At 50.8% G+C, this 23,756-nt stretch overlaps 1 protein-coding gene across 6 annotated transcripts in view; it reads right to left on the bottom strand.

Moving 5' to 3' along the window:
• Nucleotides 1-1,970: 1,970 nt before the first annotated feature.
• The window catches only part of JDP2 (Jun dimerization protein 2), a 42,196-nt gene continuing 20,410 nt past the window's right edge, over nucleotides 1,971-23,756 (bottom strand). For 5 of the 6 annotated variants that reach the window (XM_063651877.1, XM_054449271.2, XM_054449273.2 and 2 more), the window contains 2 exons: nucleotides 10,718-10,822; nucleotides 1,971-3,136 (listed from right to left, as the gene is read on the bottom strand). In XM_063651877.1, coding sequence (XP_063507947.1) covers nucleotides 2,951-3,136; nucleotides 10,718-10,822 — 291 coding nt within the window. In that variant the 3' untranslated portion in view covers nucleotides 1,971-2,950. Of the gene's footprint in view, nucleotides 3,137-6,503; nucleotides 6,911-10,717; nucleotides 10,823-23,756 lie in introns of those variants that run through there. The other variant, XM_063651878.1, reaches the window with a different exon arrangement.

Below are 23,756 nucleotides of genomic sequence, written 5' to 3'. Positions count from 1 at the left end.
CCGGCTTCCTGCACAAGTTCCCTGGCAACTGAGGTCACACCACAAACACATTTTTCCTCTCATGGGGAGGCTCAGCCTCAGGTTTTATGCACCTGAAGTCAGACTGACAATAACATCTTGGCTCTGCCACCTAACACCTGTGACCTTGGGCAAGTTACCTCTTCTGTGTGCCTCAGTCTTCTCATCTGTAATGTTGGGATGCTAGCACCTACCTCCCAGTCAGATTGCACAAAGCAGCTGAGGTCACACATGCACAGTGGCAGGTGCCCAGAAGAAACTCAAATGCTGGCTCTTGCGATGAAGCCTATAATTGTGACTTCTGGCCGCAGGAGCAGCCAGTGGTCCTGGTGAGGAAGGCTCCACACAGCACAAGTTACTGGTGTGGTGACTCTGGAAGGCAGCCCACCTGCACAGGCTAAGGAGGCTCTATTTTGGAGATGCCATCTCCCGGTGGCCAAGCACAGGACCAGGGGAGCCACAGCCAGTGGCACACGGCAGTCCTGCAAGAACATCCACTAGGTCACTGGAGGGACCCTGGTAAGTCCACTTCATTTTTCTCATGGCTTGAAAAATATCAAAGGATTACAGCGCGAGGGGTTCCTGACACAGAACTGACACTGCCTCACCTGCATCATCCGGACCGACAGCCTCAAGACCCCCGAGTCAGAAGGCAACCCGCTGCCACAACCCTCTGCCACAGCTGACAGTGAGAGGACCAGGTCCTGTTTCTAGGGCGGGGTGCAGGGGAGTCCATACCAAGTGTGTTGGGTGGAGGGAAACTGAGAGGAGTGAGCGAGAGAGGGACCACAGGTGTGTTAATCACCATTCTCCACTTCTGCCCATCCCAGAAGGCCTCGTCCACGATTTGGGAAGCCACCCAGGTTCACTGCTGTTCTTGACACGAAGTCATCACCAGCAACTAGTTATCCTAAGTCCAGCGATGGAGGAGAAAGAACACATGATTAGAATGCAGGAGTCAAGTTTAGTTGGGTAAACTGTAGCCTTTGCAAGCTTCAGTATACAAGGGAGCTAAAAACCCCTCTCCCGCCTTCCTCATGCGTGACATGCCTTGAGAACTGCCGAGTGCCAGGTACACAGCAGGCACTGAGTGAATGCCACTGAGCTGCTCTGGCCCTGGGTGGCAGGGATTCAGCTGTTGAGGTGAGGGGGTAGAGAAGCCATCCACACCCTTCCCTGGGTCAGACACACATTGACTAGGGTAGCTGGTTCACTCTGTGATCACGGGACAACCTGGAACTCTATCCAGCCTTCCCAGAAACTATAACTGTGGCCTCATAAGCTTCCTATTCAACCATGAGGACAATCATAGTGGGTTGGTGACAGGAGGAGAGTCACAGGCCTCTGGAGGTAGAGTTCAGACACCAGCTCTGTCCCTTGCTAGCTGGGTGACCTTGGATAAGTCGCTTACCTTCTCTGAGCCTCGGTTAAATCATCTGTAAAATGAGAAGAATCGTGCCTATTTTGTGCTGTTGTGAGAAGGGAAGAGACTATGTCTGCTTGTCACAAAATAAGTCTTCAACAAATGGCGGCTGCGAGTTTAATTCCCTGGGCCTCTAATTCGCCATCTGTGAATTGGAGACAAGTGCTGCTCCCTGGCAAGGCTGCCATGAAGACGAAATGAGACAACGTATGGAGCAAGCACAGGACTCACTCCTTACTGAAGGCCCCACGAGGGCAACACTTAGGTCTGTTTCATTCTCCAGTGAATTCTCAGGGCCTGGCACACACAACAGGCCCTCAGAAAACATCTGCAGAGTGAGTGAACACTCTGACTGCTCTCAAAATAGTAACTGCAGGTGGCTTAATGTCTCTGAGCCTTAGCTTCCTCATCTGTGAAATAGGAGAGCTGTTGTGAAAATGAACGGGCCTATAGCAGAGGTTCCAAACAGTCTCCGACCCCGAGAGGGCCTTGCACCCATTCCCCAGGCAGACACCACGCAAGGCGGCTGTGTAAGTAAGAGCAATGTTTACTGAGCGATACAGGACTGAGTACTATGAAGGGTTTACAAGGATGGAAATGCACCCCGCCCCCGCCCTGGCCACCCCCGACACCCAGAGACTACAGTACTTAGGAGTTACACACAACGGCCGTAACTGGTGGCTATCTGTTCATAACAAACAAACCATAGCATATTTATACTGTATCACATCGAGTGATTATAGAAATCCATATATATATTGCTTGTATAAAATCTTTTTTTTGTAAAAAATATTAAAAAAAAAAAAAAGGAAAGTATAAAAAACATGTGCAGTTGAAAGCCCTGCCAGGACAGCCAGTCTGTAAACATTCGGTGAGTATGTGCTTTGGAAGGGCGCCCGCGCCTCAGTGCCCACAGCAAACTCCAGCAGGGCTGGCGAGGGTGCGCCCGGCTGCCGCCTCCTGGGCAGGGCCGCGCTGGACCGAGGTGGGTGGGGGCATCAGGGCCCCGCAGCATGCCCCTCTCCAGCTTCGAATCAGGGTGAGGGGCAGGGCTGGGGGCAGGTGGGTTGCAGTTTCATTCTGAGTTCCATCCTCAGCCATATTTTGGTTGCAACTCATGGCTTTTCCTGGCTGTTCAGAGGTTCCTCGGAAGGGTGCCCTGGTGAAGAGGCCGGAGAAGAGCCCAGGGCTGCCTTGTTGGGTGTCTGTCTCCCTGGCCTCGGCGCCTCTGTCCCGCCTCCTTCAAGTGGGGCCCCAGGCAGGACAACCCTACCCGAGGGTCAACTTTGGTCTCAGCGCTTGGTCCCTCTGGGTTTCCTCAGCCCGCTCTTCCTCCTGGGTGGCTGATCTGAGTTTCACAAAAAAGCTCGGCTGATGCTGGCTGTGCTGAACCTCATTGTACAGTTTTTCACACACCAAAGGAAGGGCCATCTGGGGCCCCCCTCCCCCTCCCTCTTTGTCACTTTTCTTCCTCCTCTTCCTCCTCCTCCACCTCCTCCCAGCCCATGGTCACTTCTTCTCGAGCTGCTCGAGCAGCGGGTTGCCTTCTGACTCAGGGGTCTTGACACTGTCGGTCCGGACGATGCAGGTGGGGCGGTGTCGGTTCAGCATCAGGATGAGCTGCTGCCGCTCCTGCTTCAGCTCCTCAATCTGGGTCTTCAGCTCTGCATTCATGAGTTCCAGCCGCTCGGATTCCTGTATGCCAACACAGAAGCACGCTGTGAGTTTCATGGGGACTGGCTCTGGGGAGATGCTCTGCCTGTGGTTAGGCACAGGGCATGCTGGGCTGGCACTGGCCTGTTTTCTGCAGGAGGAAGCACAGACACTGCTACTGAGCCCCTGGCTAACTGACTTTCTGCAAGCAGTGCCTGCCACAGCGGTGACACTGGCCTGTGTCACGTCCAGGTTATATTCTAGGGCCAGCCAGGCTCACGTCCCACCTCTTTCCCCTCCCTCAATCCACCCCAGCTTCAGTGACCACCTTGCTGTTGCTCAAATATGCCAAATACTCTGCCGCCTCAGGGCCTTTGCACAAGAAAGAAAGGGTGGGCAAAGAAAGGAGGCCAGGTGGACCTAGAGCAGGTCTATGGAGCAAGCATGGGGGGGCCCGAGAGGGGACACAGATGGCAGTGTAACGGCAACGTGCTTTGATGTGTGACAGACACATGTGGGAGATACCTTGGCCGGTGGGATCAGTGAGTGTAGTGTAGTCATGTTATTCCTCCTAAAACATGTGCTTCCTAGCTATTAGTCTATAATTATTTCAATAGCCTCTTCCTTATCCCTATAATCTGGAAGCTTTGCCCACAGACAGGGAATCAGCAGTCATCCTGCTGGATCCCAAATGAGGTTTCCAATAGACCTCGAGTGAGATTTCCAGGGAACTTCCGGCTCAGCTGGAGAGGTTCCAAGGGAAGGAAGGAATGTTGACGATTTGATTCGGGAGGTGGCGAGGGTTACATGTCCATAGTGTAGATGGGAGATGGGCATATCGATTCAAGGCTTGGGGGATTGAACAGTAAAACAGCATCTGAATGATTTTTCTTGGATTATGTCTAAAAACTTTGAGAGCTGACATTTATTCGAGGGCCAGCAAAGTTTCAGACAAGTGGTTCTCAACTAGGACTGATTTTTGCCTCCCAGGAGACATTTGGCAATGTCTGCAGACATTTTTGATTGTCACAGCTCAGAGGGAGCTGTGCTACCAGCATCTAGCAGGTAGATGCCAGGGATGCTCTAAACACCCTTCAATGCACAGGCCAGCCCCACAAGTATTTAGTCCAAAATGGCAATAGTGCAAGAGATTGAGCAACTTGTATCAGTCAAAGAGCAAGCAGTAGTTGCAACTGCGTATGTGACAACCAGAGGGCCTGTGAGCCCATAAGCCTGCTGGTCCTCCTGGCAGGGCACAGGTGGAACGGCCTCCCCAGGGGGTCCCCAGAACCCTCAGTGGGCCCAACCCTCTCCCTCTAGGGGTGCCGTCTTCCTCCCACAGCCGGTCTGACTGAACTGTTCCTTGTGCTCATCTCTGAGGCGGCAGCATGAGTGCCCGGGAACTCTGAGAGGGGCAGGCCTCGTGACCAGACGCTGAGAGAAAACAGCTTCACTAAAGGAAAAAAAATGCTCGGGGAAAATATTAAAAACCAGCTCTGGTGGTTTTTGGTTCCATAGGCTGGGACGTGACTGGAAAGCTGGCCTGGTCCTCTGTTCTGAGAATTCCAATAGGGGCGCATCTCGGAGGGCCAGGAGAGACCCCGCATGAATCCATGGAAGCCTGTGAGCCCTCGGGCTGGGGCAGTTAGATGCCAATGTCAGCCCCCTGCTCACTGGTGACTCTCTGGTGGCCTTGGGAACTTCTCACAAACCCTCTGACCATCACAGTCTCCCCAGCCCAAGGGCTTAGCTCCATCTTCAAACTCTCCTGAGCCCCTGCCTCAAGGAGTGTCAGGGTAACCCACCCATCCATGAGTGTTTGCTGAGGCCCTGCTATGTACAGTGAATGCCCTGGGGAATCCAAGAGCCATGAGCCCCCCACTGGCTCTTGTGGCCTTTCCACTGTAAGGGGAAGAAGCAATCTGTGCAACAAGGCAGAGCTTACTAATGTGTGACCATCAGCCACCCAGGGTTCAGAAGACCTTAGAGAGGGCTAAAGAGCGCGTCTGACCTTGGGCATGAAAGATGGGTTGACTCAGGCTGGGTTGAGAAGGGGAAGGAGGGACTTGCGGGTGGAGAACCCTGAGTGAACAAAGACCCAGGCATGGGAAAGCTTAGGATGGGTTTAGAAGGGAAAACTATTCCACTGTGATCATAGCTCGCTTTAGGACTTAGTAGGGTAGAAAGTGAGAAGGTGGGTTGAGAGCCAGCCTGTAGCTCTGGAAAGCTTGTGGGTTGAGAATCTGAGTCTAGAAGCAAGTTTCTTAACTTCTCTGAGCCTCAGTCATCTCCTCTGTAGACAGGTGAGGCTCTTGGGGAGTAGATGAACCCACAGGGAAAAAGCACTTTGTAAACCAGAGAGGCTTACTGTAACTTATAAGCAAGAGAATAGCATAAAGAAGAAAGAGAGGAAGAGAAGGAAGACGTCTCAAAGAAAAATCAGCAGATCTTGGTGACTGGCTGGATTTGGAGAAGGAAGGAGATAGGGCAGAGAGCTGACTATGAAACCGATGGAGGGTCTGAGGAATGGAGCCTGCGAGGGGAGCTGTTCTGGAAAGCAGTGGGAAGGAAAAGGAGGAGTTTGTTTTGGGTACAGTGAGTTTGAAGTTAAAATTGGACATACAAGGGTGAAGCTTCTGACAGGCAGAATTCAATAGCACTGCACACATAGATCTGCCTCCTAGAAACTACCACGTGTCAAACCAACTCTATGTGGGAGCGTCTATATCACACACAAAGATCAGTGCAGTGTAGGGTAACTTGCTTCACTCATGCAGCTATCATACAAAGAACATTATATTCTGTGGTTTTAAATGTTAGGGTACATCACGGAATATCCCGAATTCGGACTGTCTGGCTGTCAGAATGTAACTAACTGCTTTTTTTCTTTTGAGACAGAGTCTCGCTCTGTCACCCAGGCTGGAGTGCAGTGGCACGATCTTGGCTTACTGCAACCTCTGCCTCCAAGGTTCAAGCAATTCTCGTGCCTCAGCCACCCAAGTAGCTAGGATTACAGGCATGTGCCACCACGCCTGGCTAATTTTTGTACATTTAGTAGAGACAGGGTTTCACTATGTTAGCCACGCTGGTCTCGAACTCTTGGCCTCAAGTGATCTGCCTGCCTCGGCCTCCCAAAGTGCTGGGATTACAGGCATGAGCCACCACGCCCAGCCAGAATGTAACTAACTGCCTTTTAGTTTTACTGCCTTCCACACTCAAAGAGTTATTAGTCGGCTCTACATATTTATTTATTGTGTAAGTATAAGTTGAGTTCAGAAGAATCTTTTTTTTTAAACCATGATTATAGAAGTGGTTTGTGACTTTATAACAGCAATTACCTAATTTGTTTTCCTAATTAATGAAGGAACTGAGCGAAGATCTTTCTCGCATTAATTATGAAGCATATACGTCCGGCTGCATTTTTGTTTATTGTTTTGACTTCTGTTAGATATTTATTGCCCCAGAGAAAATGAAACCATTTGTTGTTTTAGAATAGAATTAGTGCATGCTAAGATTCTGCCTCCTACACTGTGGTCGGCAAAGGCAGTAGGAAGAATACAAGGTGAAGGGCTGGGTGTCCTGGCTTTTAATCCTGGCCGTGTGACCTTGGCCACGTCACTTCCTCTCTCTGGGCCTCAGTTTCCTCCCAGAAAATGTGATCATTGGCCCAGGGGACTTTAAGCATTAAGATTGTTTGAATTGGCTGGGCATGGTGGCTCACGACAGTAATCCCAGAACTTTGGGAGGCTGAGGTGGGAGGATCACTTGTGTCCAGGAGTTCAAGACCAGCCTAGGCAACACAGGGAGCCCCGGTCTCTACAAAAAAAAAAAAAACAGAAAATTAGCCAGGTGTGGTGGTGTGCCTGTAGTCCCAGCTACTCAGGAGGCTGAGGTGGGAGGATCACTTGAGCCTGGGAGTACAAGGCTGCAGTGAGCTATGACTGTGCTACCGCACTCCAGCCTGGGTGACAAAGTGAGACTCTGTCTCAAAAACAGCAACAGCAACAACAAAAGATCATCTGAATCCATATTTTTAAAAAGCTATTCTAAGGCATATAAAATAGATTTCCACTAAATTTTTGTAAGAGCTGAGAAGCAGCCTGATATGCCTCTTTGAGCCTGAAAGACCTGTCTGGATTAAAATCCTGACTCTGCTGCTTGCTAGCTATGCTTCCGCAAATGAGTTTCCTAATTTCTTTTGAGTCTGGGCAACCTGAATGTTGTGTGGGGCACAAAGGAAGCCCCAGGTTCTCGTCCTGACTCGGCCACTGGGTGGCCTTGAACTTCATCAATGGATGGGACTTGCCTTTCTTCCTCCCGGGGCCACGGTGACCATCAAGGAGAGAGTGGCTATGAAGACCAGAGGGCACCACGGGAGTGTGAGATAGCATTATTGCTAGTAACATCTAGAGAACCTGGGTTAGGACAGCAGCGTGACAGAAGCTGCCAGCATTATACAAGGCATAAGCCTCAGGGCCACTGCTCCTGACTGCAGACGGAGGAGGTACTGAGGTAGCACCAGAGCCTGCAGGGTGCGGACCTGACCCCTCCCAAAGCCTGCCCCTTCCCCGGGGTTCAGGGCCTCGGCTAGTCTAGGCAGGCAAACCCTGAGATGCAGTAAGAATCTTCCAGGTGTGGATCTGGGTGTCCAGGGGTCAAGGGTGGGACGGTGGCTTTTTACCTATAATATATATACAGTTGTCTCTCAGTAGCCATGGGCGATTGGTCCCACGACTCCCCGAGGATACCAAAATCCGAGGATGCTCAAGTTTCTTACATAAAATGGCACGTTATTTGGATATCACCTGTACACATCTCCCGTATACTTTAAATCATCTCTAGGTTACTTATAATGACTAATACGATGTAAATGCTATGTAAATAGCTGCTATGCTGCATTGTTTGGGGAATAAACAGCACAGATGCTTTTTTTTCTGAATATTTTTGAGCTGCTGTTGGTCGAATCACAGATGCAGAACCCTTGGCTATGAAAGGCCGCCTGTAGATATTTGTCCCAACTGTATATATCCCCTTGCTTAAATAATTAATATTTATTAACAATTAATATATGTATCTCTGAGCCTTGTATTTTACCTATTAAAAATAAACTAAGAGAGAATCCCCCAGGTCTGCAACATGACACGTCCAAAACTGATCCTTCTACCTCAATCTGTGCCCCACATTGCCGCCAGAGGGATCTTTTGAAGGTGTGCGTCTCCCCTCCTGCAGCCCTTCAGTGGCTCTCCATGACCATATAATTCATCATCCTAGCGCAGCACTTGTGAGAGTGAAGGAAGGGGCTACTAATCATTAGGCCAGGACAACAGGCACAGACTGGGCATGCCTCAGGCAACCCAGCATCTAGCGTCACCCTATTATGAGGGATCTGGGCCCTGCCTGCCTCTCCACCCCACCACTTGGTACTCTAAACTCCAGCTGGTATCCTTTTCAATGTCTTAAACACATCCTTAAACAGCACCTTTTGCCTTTGCTTGGGCCCTTCCATTCCTCATAACCCTCTAGGGCCTCCATCTCAACTGCTCCTACTCCTCTTTTATGTCTGAATTGAAGCAGCCTTTCCTTAGCCTAGACCAGGACAGGGCCCCTGCTGTGTGTTCTCACAGCTCGCCGGGCTTGCCTGACATAATGCTCCGCACAAGTCACTATTCCTTATTTGCTGCCTCCCATCCCACTGCCAACACCACCTGCCTGCCCTCTGTGCCCCAGGCACTCACTAAACACCTACTAAATGGATGGGTGGATCAGCAAAGGATGAATACATCCAAGCCCACCACTCGCTAGCAGTGTGACCTTGGCCAAGTAACTTGACCTCTCTGAGCTACAGGTCAGTCTCTAAAATGGAGATAAATAATATTATCTCACTGGAATGTTATAAGGATTAAATAAAACACAGGAAATGCCTGGCACACAGTAGGTGCTCAGCTAGTGTTCCTGGAATGTGATGGGCAGTGAGTGCCATTCATTGGGCACCAACTCTTTATTGCACTGGTGTGTCACTAACATGCTGTCCGCTAGGGCGTATCTTGCCTGGTAACTGGCTGACAAGCTCTTGAAGGCAGGGATCTCACGTGAAGCTTCTCTAGTCCCTGCTGTTTCTCATCCAGCTCTGCTCATGGCAGGCACTCGGTGCTGGAAATGAGGTATGTGACACCTCATCCATCTTGAAGGCTCGTGTCTTAGAAACTTCCTGAAGATTCCCAGCCCAATGTTGTAGCACCATCTCTTCCAATGGGCTCCCAGATTCAGGAGTCTAACTCCCGTCTACAATAACCATTCCCTGCCCTGGACACTCACAGCCTGGAGGTAGATCCACGGCCCCATGCGTCTACACCCATGGCCACAGAATAGCTCTCTGCTTGTTGCAAGTATGAGAAGATGCCCATAGACCCTCCAGAGTCCAAGAACACCAGGCCAATCTAGCCTTGTCTCTCCAGTTCCCACAGGAGGACCATGTCTGCTCCTTCCTGTGTGCCCCCAGTGTACCCAACACAGGGATGCACATTTAGTAAATGCTTAAAAATACCTGTTAAATCAATTAATGAACAAAAGAGCAAACGAATGAATGAATGCCAATATAGCAGACGTGGGCAAATTACTTAGCCCCACACTTCCTTAGTTTCCTTATCTGTAGAAAGAGACTAATGAAGGTACCCACTTCATATGGTTATTATCCCAATAAAATGAGATAATGTACATACAGCATTCAGCACAGCATCCAACTTTACAAATAGTGGCAACTATTGTTAGTTACTGTGTACTTACAGAATAGGACCTGCCCCATTATGTTATTATTATATATTATCATTATTATTCAGCAATGAACCAATGATTAGGGGTGGAAAGACCAGAGACTCCTGGCCTGGACTGATTAGCTTTCTGGTCATGTTCCCTCACTGCCAGCCACCATTTCTGAGATGCAGGGAAGCTCTAAGAGGCAGGACTTGGGAGAAAAAGAACAAACATCCTGCTTGGCACATTCCAAATGAAAGGGCAGGTAGGGCCAGGAGGAAAAGCAACCCCTGGCTGACCTCTGCATGCAGAGCTGACCTCTTATTCCCAGAGGCAGCAGCAAAGAGCTTGGAGGTCACCTTCAGTGGAGCTGAGGGGCTGGCCAGATGGCATGCAGTGCTGGATAAGACACCTGCAGCTAAGGGAAGGAGCTTTTCTCTGTGCAGAGGTAGCCAGGCCAGAGGCTGTGTCCAGTGCCCACATTCAGGATGTTACTACCTAGCTTCATTGGCACCCACTCTAGACAACTTTGGTAGCCACCAGGGAACCAAAATAGAGAGTGGCAGTCCTGGGCCATCTGGGTCAATCAGCACCAAGGGTCTAACCTCAGTGGAGGGGAACTTGGCTCCTCCTTCCTTCTTGGGCTTCCAGGGGTTGTGTGGGCAGGAACTGCTGAAGGCTGCCCTTGGTTGTCTTGGTTCAGAGATTGGGGAGGAAACAGGAGGTAGGAAAGAGCAGAGGAGCCAAGGCTGCTTTGGCAGCTGCCAGCAGATGCTCACTGACTACAAAGACATCTGATGGCCTCTCCTGGTCCAGAGTACACAAGCTCACTCCAAGGAATGGCAGGCCTCCCCACCCACCCGGTCAGCTCACCCGCTGCAGAAACTCCGTGCGCTCCTTCTTCTTGTTCCGGCATCGGGCTGCTGCGACTTTGTTCTTCTCCCGGCGCCTTTTCCTTCGCTCCTCTTCCTCATCTAGCTGTGAGGGCACAGAGCCACTGATTAGACATTGAGGCAGGCTTGGAGTACAGTTTCTGTCCTGACACACAGACAGAGGGACAACTTCACCTTTCTAACCCACATCTCAGCAGTGAGCAAGTGATCACTTCTGCCAGCCCACTGCCTGGAGAGTTGGAAATACCTCCCAGCCAGTCCAGGGATCATCTCAGAGCATCCTAGGGAGGAGTCAGTAGCCCAAAAGGGCAGGGATTCTGCTATGGTTTGAATGTGTCTCCCAAACTTCAAGTGTTAGAAACTTAATCTCCAATGCAACCGTGTTGAGAGGTGACACCTTTAAGAGGTGGTTAGTACCAATATTAATGAATGGATTAATGTTGTTATTAGAAAAGGGGATTTGTTATAAAAGGAAATTTGGCCCTTTCTTGCTCTCTTGTACTCTCTTGCTTTCCCACCTTCTGCCCTAGGATGATGCAGCAAGAAGGCCCTCACAAGACACCAGTACCTTGATATTGGACTTCATAGCCTCCAGAACTGTGAGAAATAAATTTCTTTTCTTTATAAATTACTCAGTTGGTGGTATTCTGTGATAGCAACACAAAATGAACTAAGACAGATATCCGGGTTCAGATGTCCCGAGGGAGAAGCAAGCCCAGAGACTCAGGAGGCCCCTCGCTTCTGCCCCCAGGGTCCCTCAGCTCTCCCACAGGTGGGCATTCTGGGGGAAGAATATGCAAAAGCAGAGAAAAGGATTAAAGCCAGATAAGGAGTTCAGGAGCCTGGCAAATCTACTCACACAGAGGTGTCACCCAATGGGCGGTGATGGCCTTTTCTTTTGCCCAGCCCAAGCCCTCTGGGTACAATTTTCCAGGCCAGTGGTTCCCAGGCACTTCCTTTAAAAACGCCTTGGGCATGGACACAGGTTCCACATTCCACTGCCACCTTCGCACCTCCTTGACTATCTTTGTCCTCTCCTCTTACCTTCTGTTGGGATTTAAGATCTTCCCCACTCCTCCATACCCAATATTCCTTTCTTGGTCCTTTCCAAATGCTGGGATCCATTTCCTCTTGTCACTAACAGTCTCCCCAGCCTCCTCATCTGGCTTTAATCCTTTCCCCCAGGATGCCCACCTGTGGGAGAGCTGAAGGACCCTGGGGCACAAGCAAGGGGCCTCCTGAGTCTCTGGGCTTGCTTCTCCCTCAGGACATGTTAAGAAATCACCATGCATGAAATAGGACCCCTGGAATGGGGAGAAGGAGACTCACTGCCCACTAGCACAGACTTCGAATCAAAGTTGCTGTTGTCATTGTTCCATTAGTAATAATAACAAGAGGTGCCATTTGTTGCCTACTTTGATAAATGCTTTAAACACATGTCATTTAATCCTCACCATCAAAGTCTTATGAGGAAGTTACTATTACTGTACCATTTTACAGATGGTGAGACTGAGGCTCAATAGTTCAATTTGCCCAAGGCCATCCAACTACAAAACAGAGTCAGGATTCAAACTCAGATTTCTCTGGTTTCAAGCACCCTGTTCCTGACCACCAGCCCTTACAGCGCCAGTCCGTCAGGAGCACTTTGATGTGGCACCTCTTGCTGCCTCTTGCCTACCTACCTGGTAGGTAATCTACCAGGAAAATCTGAAGAACACCCAGGACCAGCTGGGCTGGGGACAGACCACAGTCATAGGCCATTAGAGAAGCCGTTGGATTGTCCTGGGCTTGCCAACTCTCTCACTTCTCCAGCCAGGGAGGAGGGTGCGGGGGGTGACTCTGGCAGCCCAAGGCCTGGAACAAGGTCTCAGCCCAAAGGGCTATAGGCCAGGAAAATAAACAACCTCTCCCTGCACACTCCCAGCATGCTCTGGGGGCTCAGGACAGAGGGCCTGGGCCCGAGACCAGCACCATGGCTATCAGCACAGGCCTTGGCAGGGCAGCCCCCTTTCTGCCTCCTCACCACCTCTGAGCTTCTCCCTGCCCCACTCCCACCCCACCTGGGAGTCAACTGCAGAGGCGCCTCATCAACACCGCCACACCCAAGCACCTCCCAGTCCCTTGGCCTTCTTTGAAACTGAACCAGAAGTGACAGCTCCTCTGGCTGACCTGCATCTGGGAAAATAGAAACCTGGCTGAAATTGATTCCGCCCAACCTTAACCTCACCCCCAACAAGGCCAAGGTAACCGTGACGACAGGCAGAGGGAAGGAACTGGAGGAAGTGGCTGGCGGTGCAATCTCCCTTCGGCCAGGAGGGTTTGCCCACAAACTGCCAAGGTGATGTGTGCAGCCTGGGTACTGCAAGGCCTTGTGTCGTCCCCTGAGCAACCAACCTCTGTCCTCCAAGGCTTCAATCCCTACCCTCATCCTGCACAGGGTCTTATTCCACAGAAAGTCAGAAGCAGACAGAAGCTGCTTTAGCAGCAATGCAGAGATTCAGAGCTGGAAGAAAGTTTAAGAGATCAACTGGGCCAGGCTGAGGCCCAGGTCAGGGGCTGCTCTTCCTCCCCTCTCCAGCCACGTTCATCCCCTCCTGCATCACCCTCTAGTCCAAATGTCTCACCCTTCTCCAAGCCAGCCAGGCCCTCTCAGCCTTGAGTGAGATATCCTTCCTTTCCCACTTGGTAAACTCTTACTCAACCTCGAAAGTAAACATCACCTCCTCCAGGAAGGGTCCTTTGACTCCCCAGATAGAATCAGCTGCTTTTAGCTAAAAACAGAAACACCATTCAATCCAGCAATCCCATTCCTGAGTATATACCCAAAGGAATATAAATCGTTCTATCATAAAGACACATGCATGTGTATGTTCATTGCAGCACTATTCACAATAGCAAAGACATGGAATCAACCTGAATGCTCAGTGATAGACTGGATAAAGAAAATGTGGTACATATTACACAATGGAATATTATGCAGCCATAAAAAGGAACGGGATCACGTCCTTTGCGGGAACATAGATGGAGCTCAGGTTATTATCCTTAGCAAACTACCACAGGAACAGAAAACCAAATACTGCATGTTCTCACTAATAAGTGGGAGCTAAATGATGAGAACACATAGACACACAGAGAGGAACAACACACACTGGGGCCTACTTGAGGGTGGAGGGTGGGAGGAGGGAGAGGATCAGAAAAAATAATTATTGGCTACTAGGCTTAGAACCTGGGTGATGAAATAATCTGTACAACAAACCCTCGTGACACGAATTTACCTATATAACAAATCTGCGCATGTACCCCTGAACCTAAAAGTTAAAAAAGAAAAAGAATCCGCTGCTTTTTTGGTGCTGCTACAGCACTGTAGGAGTCTCCATCGCATCCCACCACAGGCATCAGTTTGTGTGGGTGCCTGTTTTCCCTGCTAGCCTGAAGAACCGGACCTGAGCATTCCCGGCACCTGGTACAGCGCGTGGCACTCAGGAGGGGCTCAACAAATGTCACTCAGATGAATGAATGGAATTCAGGATTCCAGAGAGAGATGCTACAGGCTTAGATTCTTTCATTACAAAGTGACTTATCACCCGTGTTTGCATCTGCATGGCCTTTTCCCCAGCGCTCACGGGAGCTTTCTCTGCCGGGGTGGCCTCTTCTCTCTGTTTGTAGTAGGCCAGCAAAGCTTGGAGCCTGCCTTCCCTAGAAGCACACTGGCTGAAGGTAGAGTTTAGATTTGGAGGCACAGGCCCCTGACAGCTATGGCAACTCTGCATGAGCCCTAAGCAGGCCAGGAAAAAATTTAGGGTGTGTGCTGAGACCTAGAGCCCCCAGTTTCACAGCCACCACCAGCTTCCAAGCCCAGCCCCAGGCCTTTCCTGCACCCATGCCCCCAACCTTGGCTGGTATCTCCCAATGAGGCAAGATGTGATCCCAAAGCCCCATCCTCACACCTTCCCCATTGAAACTGTGCTGCATCACCCCTAAATCCTCGCGCTGCTATTTAAGAGCTGCCTAGAGATGTAGAAAACAGCTGTTAAGGCGCTACCAGAAACGAGATAGGCATTTGGCAGATCCCCTCTGCCTTCATGCCCCACAGCTAACATGGCCTGTGCCATCTGCACCCCCTAGACAGGGACCACTTGGAGACTCTCCCCAGCCCTTCTTGGGGCTCCTTCATCCCCAGAGTCAGGGCTGCTGCCTCCTCCTTCCTGGTGCTTCTTGAATTCTCTAAAGCATTTGCCCATGTGTGGGAGAAAGACGGCACAGAGTATTTGTACCATACGCGGCTCTGACATCTGAAACCAGAACCCCAAACTGGGTGATAATGATTTGTTTCCGCAGATACAGCTGGAAGAACCAGGACGTTTGAAGAGGAGGCAGCTTGATGCTCAATACATTTCAAGAACCATGAGATGCGGGCTGAGGGTGGGAGGGGAGCATGCTTTTCCCTGTTCTCAAACTTAGTGTTGGCTCTGTTTTCCTGCAGTTTCCCAGGAAGGTCCAAGGGCAAGTCCATCTGGGTCCCGGCAGTGAGGGGTGCTGCTGTGCCACACTTCACATTGGATGGAGAGACTTGGGGACTCAGGACCAAGAGGGCCCTCGTGCGGAGCAGCCCTGCCTCACCCAGACCCCTCCTCAGACAGCCTGTTCTCAAGCCCCTGCCACAGCTGACTGGATGAGGCACGAACGGCTGAGCCGAGCTGTACTCACTCTCCTGGAATTTTAAATTGGACTGGGAGATCCTGAGTGCTGGACTGAGGGGTCATGCAGGGCCGGGCAACCAACTTCAGCCACAGGCCCGGGGAGGCAGGAAGATCGGGCTGTAAAGTTTTGGGTGAGCAGAGACCAGAGACCATGTGCCAAGAGAGAAACAACCACTCAGCTCCAAGAGGGGGTCAGGGAGACAAAGAAACAGGCAAAGAGAGGGAAAGGGGGATGGAGAGAAAAGCCGGGCCTGGAGCAGGGGAAAGCAGGCGGGATGCCCAAGGCACACATTTAAGCAAGTGCAGGGTCAGCACCAAAGAGGGAGCACCTCCCTACATGCCATGCCCCCGGGCACCTCACCCAGCCTTGCTCACCTCACCAGGCCCTGAGACAGAGTGCTCCTGACAAACAGGCAGACAGACACAGAGACAGTGGGGCAGAGAAACACACAGAACACGGAGATGAAGAAGGGGAGAGAGAGACACAGAGGCAGCGCCACAGGGAGAGAAACATACAGAGATGTGGACAGAAGCCAACGGCACAGACAGAGGAACAGTCGACAGACAGAAGACACACAGAGAAAGATGCTGTCTTGGTCCTCTTGATGCCACCCTGGTGAGGACTGACTATGCTCCTTGTCATTGGGACTATGAATCTGTCCTGAAAATTCCTCCCTTGGCTTGAAGGGAGTTTGAGAAGGTTTCTGCCACATGCCACTGAAAGATGCCTGGGACACCAAGCTTCTACCCTTGGAGGTCAGGTGATGCCAGGGGCTAATGGAGGAGCTGAAGATGGTTCCCAGTGATCAGGGGCAAAATCCCACCCTTAGCAATGTTCCTAAAACCGCTGAGAAAGCAGCAGAGCCTGGATGCGGAAGGGCCCTTAAGCAGCAGCCAATAAAAGGAAGAGGTGGGTCACCTCGGTCAGTACCAAAGCCCCTGGACTAGGGGCTCCCAGCAGGAAACGGGTTTATTTAAAGGAAATTAATGAGGGAACTACTTACAGAGGGTGGACAGAGCTTAGGGAACTTGGGACCAGCAGCAGTGGAGTCACAAACACCTCCGGCCTGAAGGGGCTAGAGTCAGGAGTGATGATTGGAACCTAGGCAGAGCTGTCACTTAGCCATGGCAGAGGGTCACCAGACAGGAGCTGTGCTCTTTGGTAGAGGAACACAGCCACTGCCCAACAGGTGCCCAGCAGGGAGGGATCAGGGGAATGAATATCCAAATTTTTTTCCAAGGCTGGTGCCTCCTAATGGCCAAGTTCAACCAGAAGCCAGAGTGGAAGGACTCCTGGGTAATGTGGTCCATTGAGATGGGCCACCTGGGGCACAGAGCAGGGTAAAACGGGAAGGGCAAACAAGACTATCCCGTGTATGAATCTATCTCTGTGATTTACATAAGTCCACCCCCAGTCCTGGCCCCAGCCAGGGCCCGCAGGCAGGAGTCAATGACAGCAACAGTTGAGAGATTCCTACAGGGCTCGTGGTCATCCCCACAGCGAGCACTTCCTGGACGTTTGCCAGGAGTCAGGCACTGTGGAGTGTGGTTGGCCGACAGCACAATCAGACTCACTCAAGCACTTGTTAGAAATGCAGTCTTCAAGGCCACCCAGACCTACTAAATCAGGATCTGCATGCAGTACACGCGCACGCAGATCTGTGTGCCCAGAGAAGTTTACCCTGGAGCCGATTAAGGACTCACACAGTCCATTTAGCAGGTTGTAATGATTCCACCTGCAAAATACATCTCTAAGGTATCCACCACATTCTCCATCCCTGCTGCCTCCAGCCTGGTCCAAGCCCTCGTCGCCTCTGCACTGGACGACTGCAGTGGCTCCTAAGGGCTCTCCCTTGGCTAAAACACAAGTCAGCTCCTCTGCTTGCAACCCTCCAACAGCTTCCGTCACATGTGGCCCACAGAACCAAGAAAACCTGGCCCCTCCTGCCTCTCTGACCTTCCACTACGTCGCCCTCCTCTACCCCTCAACTCCAACAACGGGCCTTCTTCCTCTCCCTCAAAACGACAAGCTCTTCCCTGTCCCCCGGGTTTGTACTTGCTGCTCCTTCTGCTGCGACTTCTTGACGTCTTTACTGACCACCCCAAACTAAAAGCCCTGTCCTGTTACCATCTCCCTGTGTATTTCCTTCAAGGTGCGTTCACTAACAGTACTTACCTTTTTCACATGCATGTTTGCCTGCCCGTTGTCAGTTTCCCATGAGAACCTTAAGCTATTCATAGTTAATCTGTATAAATATCTCAGTCTATCATCACCTTCACCACTGTCACTTAGCCACCGGAGCTGAGCATGGCACAGAATGGGTGTTTATTAACTAAATTAACTACATTTAACTTGCCATCTCAGTAAGTCACTCAGCACAGCTCTATCAGCTTCCCCACTTTTGCAGATGAGGAAACTAAGAATATCAAGGCTGCATAGATGCTCAGTGACAGCGCAGGATTTGTATCCAGGTCTTTGGGACGCAGGGCCTGAGCACGTCCTGCTCTTCAAGGGGTGGGTGGTCTGAGCATGATCACTGCCTTTAGAGTTAGAAGTTTTTAACATGTTTTAAAAAACGTTATTGCACAATTTACATGAAAGTGTAACATTCAAGCTCCATGGTTTAAAGGAGGGGGCTTAAAGGAGGGGACGTCACCAGCTCCTCTCGGGCCTAACCCTCACCCATTTCCGTGTTTCTCAGGCCCCGTCTGCAGGTTGCGCGGCATTTCCACCGTGACAAACAGCAGCCCAGATGTGATTTTGTATTCTGACTTTTCATAAGCGTTTTCAAAAACATAGCTTGCAGGACCCACAGACAGACAGAATGAGAAAGAGAAATTACATTCTCAACCCAAGGCGCTGAAAATACAGAAACTCTCACATGGACAAAGAAATAAAGGAAGTGATAAGCGAAAATAGACAAAAAAGAAAAACCAAAAAACCCTAGCACTAACCAGAATAGCCCAAGTCTGAGGGTTCCGTCTCACTAAGAATTGTTGCCTGGGCAGACAGAACCAGGCTAATCTGAGACTTGTGGCATCAGAGTTGACAGTGTGAGCTTTGGTTGGTGGGGTTGGGGGGTGGTCTTTAAGACCTGAGTTCCTCCAGAAGCTCTGCTGTAGACCAGCTGTGTGCTCCTGGGCAAGTTACTTGGCCTCTCTGAGCCTCCATTCCTCACTTGTACAGGAAGGTACTGAGCTCTGCCGCACATGGTAGTAATGAGGACTGAGTTCCAGCCCAGAGCCAGGAGCACAGGAAGAGTTCGGTGATGCCAGCTTCCCTGCCTTCCTTCCCAGGCAAGGCGGAGGCGGTGCTATTGCAGCAGCGGCACACTGGCCTGCCTCCAGGCAGAATGCGGCACAGAAAGGAGTACTGCGGAGAGGTAGGAGCAGGCTGGGGTGTTCAGGGCGTGCTGAGTTGCCAGTGAGCAGGCCTGGAGTAACAGCCCCGCAGCCTCGAAATCTAGCCTCGGGCCTCGCACAGCCAGCCAGGCCCACCAGGGCCCCCCCTGCATGGAGGAGCCACATTTCAACACCAGGGACCCATGAGCACCCTGGGAAGTAAACACCCAAATACCAAACATACCAGACATTCCCCTACATAAACAGGGCTGCACTGAGCCAGGGGCTGCAGTCCCTCCCCACTCCCCCACCACCCATCAACAAACTAGGGCAATTCAGGGACAAGACCTCAGCCTGCCCGGCTAGGCCCATAGCCTCCTCCCACTCCAGGAGGGAGGAATGAGGAAACCCCAGGGGCCCTCAGCCAACTCCCTTGCTGACCCCCGGCAGCCTGCAGGGGCCAGGCCCTCCCAGCATCCCCCATGGGGCTGAGCTGTTGGAAACTCTCTGCCCTCCTGTCTCTCCCGTCTCTTGCCAGGCCTTCTTACTCAGCGGCCAAGGTCTGGGCCTCAGCTGTGAAATACTGAGCTGTTTCAGTGAACAGCGGGCAGGGCTTTAGGAGAAAATTCAAGACAAATGGTCAGTCTAAGGCTGGGGTCGCAGACTCACATCACCCCAGGGGTCAAGCAAGTAACTCACCATTAGTGAGGGAGGAGGGCTGGATGGGGCGGTGGCCACCCCTCCTGCCACGGGAGGGGACACTAGCCCCAGTGGGATGCAGGCTCGGTGCTGCTAATTCTTCCAAGTTTTCAAGAAAATATAAATTTTTAAAGTAGAATCTCCCAATTTTGAATGTCAGCAACAAATTCCATTTTGAAAGGAACACCGCATGAGCCAAACAAAACACATCTGTGGGCTGCACTGGCCCACGGCTGCTGATTTATGACCTCTGGCAGTCAGCTGACCCTAGCGGGCTTGTCCTCAGAAGCCTGGGCTCTGGTCACCACAGTGCCCTACTCTGTGACCTTGAGTCAATCAGGTCACCTCTCAGGTCCTGGGGCTCATCTTTAATAAGCACAAGTAGCTCCCATTTCTCACTGACCTTCAAACACATCTGCAAGGTGGGTCTCAGGGGCCTTATTTTACAAGTGAGAAAACTGAGGCTCAGCGAGGTGGAGTGTCTGCCCGAGGCTGCCAAGCTGGGAAAAGACAGGGATTGACTCCATTCCATCAGGCTACCTTCCACACGGTGGGCTGGACTAAAATCTCCACAAAGTCCTTTCCAGCTCTGACTTCTCTGGGTTTTTGTTCATTCAGCCTTCAAAGGCAGCGTGGGCCTGATTGAGGGGAGAAGGGGTGGGATGTAGGAAGGGTGCCCCCTAACTTCTTATAAGAAGTTTCTTAGCTGGGCACAGTGGTGTACACCAGTAGTTCCAGCCACTCAGGAGGCTGGGGCTGGAGGATTGCTTGAGCCCAGGATGTTGAGACTGCAGTGAGCCACGATTGTGCCACTGCACTCCAGCCTGGGCAACAGAGCAAGACTGTCTCAAAAAAAAGAAAAAAGAAATTTCTGCTTTTACAGACTCTTAGTGCCAGGGGCTCTTGGAAGCACCAAGGCTAATCCCTAGATTTTACAGACGAGGAAACTGAGTCCCAGAGAAGGAAATGGCTTGCTCTTCAAGACAGGGATTGGGTCTTCACAGACCAGCCCAGATGACACTGCTCGGTCCATCCTCCTAGGAGGCTCTGCCTGACTGTGCATCATCCCTCTTTCCTGAATTTTCCATGCCCTGGACCCGCTCCCCCGCACCTGCCCATCCACTGACCTTGCCTTTCCAGTCTCCTGCTATTTCCCATCCCTTCCAGGCTGTTTTCCAGGTCCCATCCTTGGCCTGCTACTCTCCTCACTCGATATGCATGGCCTGTGGATCTCCATTTTCATCTACTCACGTGGTTTCAGCCACCACCCATACACTAATGCCAACCAAATCTAGATTTGCAGACCCAAATATCCAAGTGCCAGCTGGGCCAGATGCTCAGTGTGGATGTCCCTGAGGGCTCACTACCTGCCTCCCCACACCCCCGTCCCTCTTGTTATCTCCAATTTTGATCACACCAGCCATCCAATTCTAGATTTTAAATCTTCGTCAGATTTGCTCCCCCCATCCACCCCCACTGTCACTTTCCAGGCCCACTGTCCCTCCTTGACCACTGCCCCAGCCCCCTAGGAGGCCTCCAGATCCTGCACAACCATCCTCCACCCCAGCCATCAGAAGGATCTTTCTAAAATGCAAATCTGGCCCAGTTACTGTCCACCTTACCCTCCGGATGAGGCCCAAGCTCCTATGTCAAATGAGGTTGCTGGGACTTGGCCCCACCTGCTGTGGTCTTACCACCTGTCGATCCCAGGGTTCCGCTCTATGCTCCTGAAACACTGAGGTGCTATATACCATACACTTCCCTGGCCTGCATGCCTTTGCCCTGCTGTCCCCTTAGCTTACTTCTCATGTCTCCTGTACATGCAGCTAGAGCATCACCTCCCACAGCAAGCCCTTCCTGATTTTCATGCCCTGTAGGCTGAGGAGGTGTCCCTCTGCTCTGAGCGTATCCTGGCCCCTACTGTATTATATTCTATTCTCAGTTTCTGACTCCTCCATTAAACTGGGAGTTCCACGAGGGCAAAGTCTGCATCTTGTTGACTTTTTGTGTGCTCAGCACCTTGCGTGGTTAGGGAGGAAGGGAGGCCTGATCCACAGAGCTGGTGACCTGGGCAAGAACCCAGACACTCCTGACTCCAAGTCCAGGGTTCTTTCCACTTCACTTCAGCTGCCCCCAACACCAGGATGTAATCAAGTACATTCACCTGTGAACAAACCCACACACTGGACGCTGTGCTCACTCCAATCAGCTCAGCCAACCACCAGGCGAAGGCTCTGAACAAGAGCTGGCAGAGGCAATGGCTCCACCTGCCAACATGAGTCAATCGGCTCCCATGGCTGGGGGCACGGGTGGATAAGCCATTGCTCCGTGTGCACAGCATCTGCAGGAAACGGTGTGGGAAGCAGGGCTGCAAACTAAGCTCCAGCCTTAGATTCTGCAACTGAGAAGACCCAGAGACCCTAGATCCTGGCTGCATCCTCAGGCCAGGAACTCAAGGTCAGAGAAGGGGAATAAGTGTGCCCAGGTCCTGGGTCGGACAGTGACAGGACCAATTGGAAGGCTACTGCTTTCTGGAAAGAGGTAGGGGACACCTTCTGTATGAACTGAAAGCCTGACACCCTACAATCTTTGTGGGGCTTCAGAGCCCACAGGTGGATCCTTCCAAACTGACTCCTCAGTCTCCTCGTATCTCAGCAAGATGCAGCATGTCTCTGACTAGGGCCCTCCCAACTCCCCTTGTCCATAGTAAAAACCTTCTTCTGCATTAAGAGAACCCCAAAAACAATAGGCCGCCGAGGTGTGAGGCTGGTTTATATGAACTGAATAGGAAAAGGCCATTCTCTCAAAAACCAGTGGAGAACAGCCCCATTTCCATGGCTAAGAAAAGACAGCATTGTGTTTGGAACAAAGCCTGAGAAAGCCAGCTAGGCAGGGTGACACCCATTTACAGCCGGTTTTGCTAAGGAAAGAGCAAACACTGTTATTACAAAAGTGAGAAAGAATCCAGGAGACACAGGAAAAATCACCTTGGCATAGACAGAAAACCTAACACTGAAGAGAAAAAGAGATGATGATTGCTAGGAAATCCTTTTGCTGGAGAAGAGCTATTTGGGGAAGGATGTCTTTTGCTGAAATATGTCTATTTCAGGCCCATTTCATATTTATGATTTAGTGGGGTCTAGTTTCCCACTAGGCAATCAATCTGTTTTCTTGTCCAATTGACAGTCACTTCAAAAGATGAGAAAAGGAGAGAAATGGTGGCCCCCACAAGACCCTCACCACCCCCAAAAGACTGGTGAGAAGCAGAATGCATCTGGCAGGGAAAAATCTGTCTTCTTCTCAAAGAGTTAATAATACAGCTGAAACTGACTCTTTAACAACAACAAATGGTGTAATATGCCTTGATTACACTGGGTCAAAAATGGAGACAAGAGCTCCTGCAAAATGACTCTATCTACAATTAAATGAAAATGCAGTCGTTGCACAGAATATTTATGAACAAGGCTGTTCTGAAAGTCCCGAGCTGGCCAAAGTAGGAGAACATTTCAAGTGCCATCTTATTAAAGCCTTTGGAAGTCATTTGTCTTTCATCATGAAGGTGAAAAACAAGGTCCTTGGCTTAATTATTCTCTACCAAGGCAGTTCCATTTAATCTGTATGCAGGGTGTGTGGCTAAAACATGCATTTCATCCAATTTCTTTCAAGCACAAGGCACAGATAACAGACAAATCTCCCAGCAAAGGCAACTTCCCCATCAAGAATACTGAACACCAGCTAATATAAACCCCACCGAGGTGAAAGGGCCAAACGGTTCACAGCCAGGGATATCTGGCCCGGAGAATGGAAGAGGGGTTTTACCAAGAGTGATTTATTTAAGGAGAGGGATGCAATTTAGGTGCAGAGAGAAGGTATGGAAAGGGCTTTGCCACACTGAGGCAGATAGAGTGGGACACAGAGCTCGCCATTGCCAGGGCTACGGAGTGGATCCTCAGTTATCAGACCAGAACTGCTGAGAACTCTGGGTCAGTGGCAGCAAATGAGGGTTCCTTTGGCATGAGAACAGCTTCTCTGATTCTTCCTTCTAAAACAATGAAGGAACCAGCCTATTGACAAGCTCGGCAGTGTAATTAATTGGGAAGTCCCTTAGGCCGTGGATGTGGCAATGTTGAGCATCTCAAGACATGGAAATAACTGGTTTGGAAACGCTAAGGTGTTTGCTGACTCAGAAAGCAACCCCTGCCTTACACAGATTCGGGGAACCATAAGCATTAATGAGTATCCAATGGCAGGTGGATCCATCTAGGAAGCTTGAGATAG

This window comes from Pongo pygmaeus, chromosome 15 (assembly GCF_028885625.2).
Source record: "Pongo pygmaeus isolate AG05252 chromosome 15, NHGRI_mPonPyg2-v2.0_pri, whole genome shotgun sequence".
Taxonomy (NCBI): domain Eukaryota; kingdom Metazoa; phylum Chordata; class Mammalia; order Primates; family Hominidae; genus Pongo; species Pongo pygmaeus.
The sequence above is the reverse complement of the archived record's forward strand: the minus strand, read 5'-3'. Positions and strand labels throughout refer to the sequence as shown.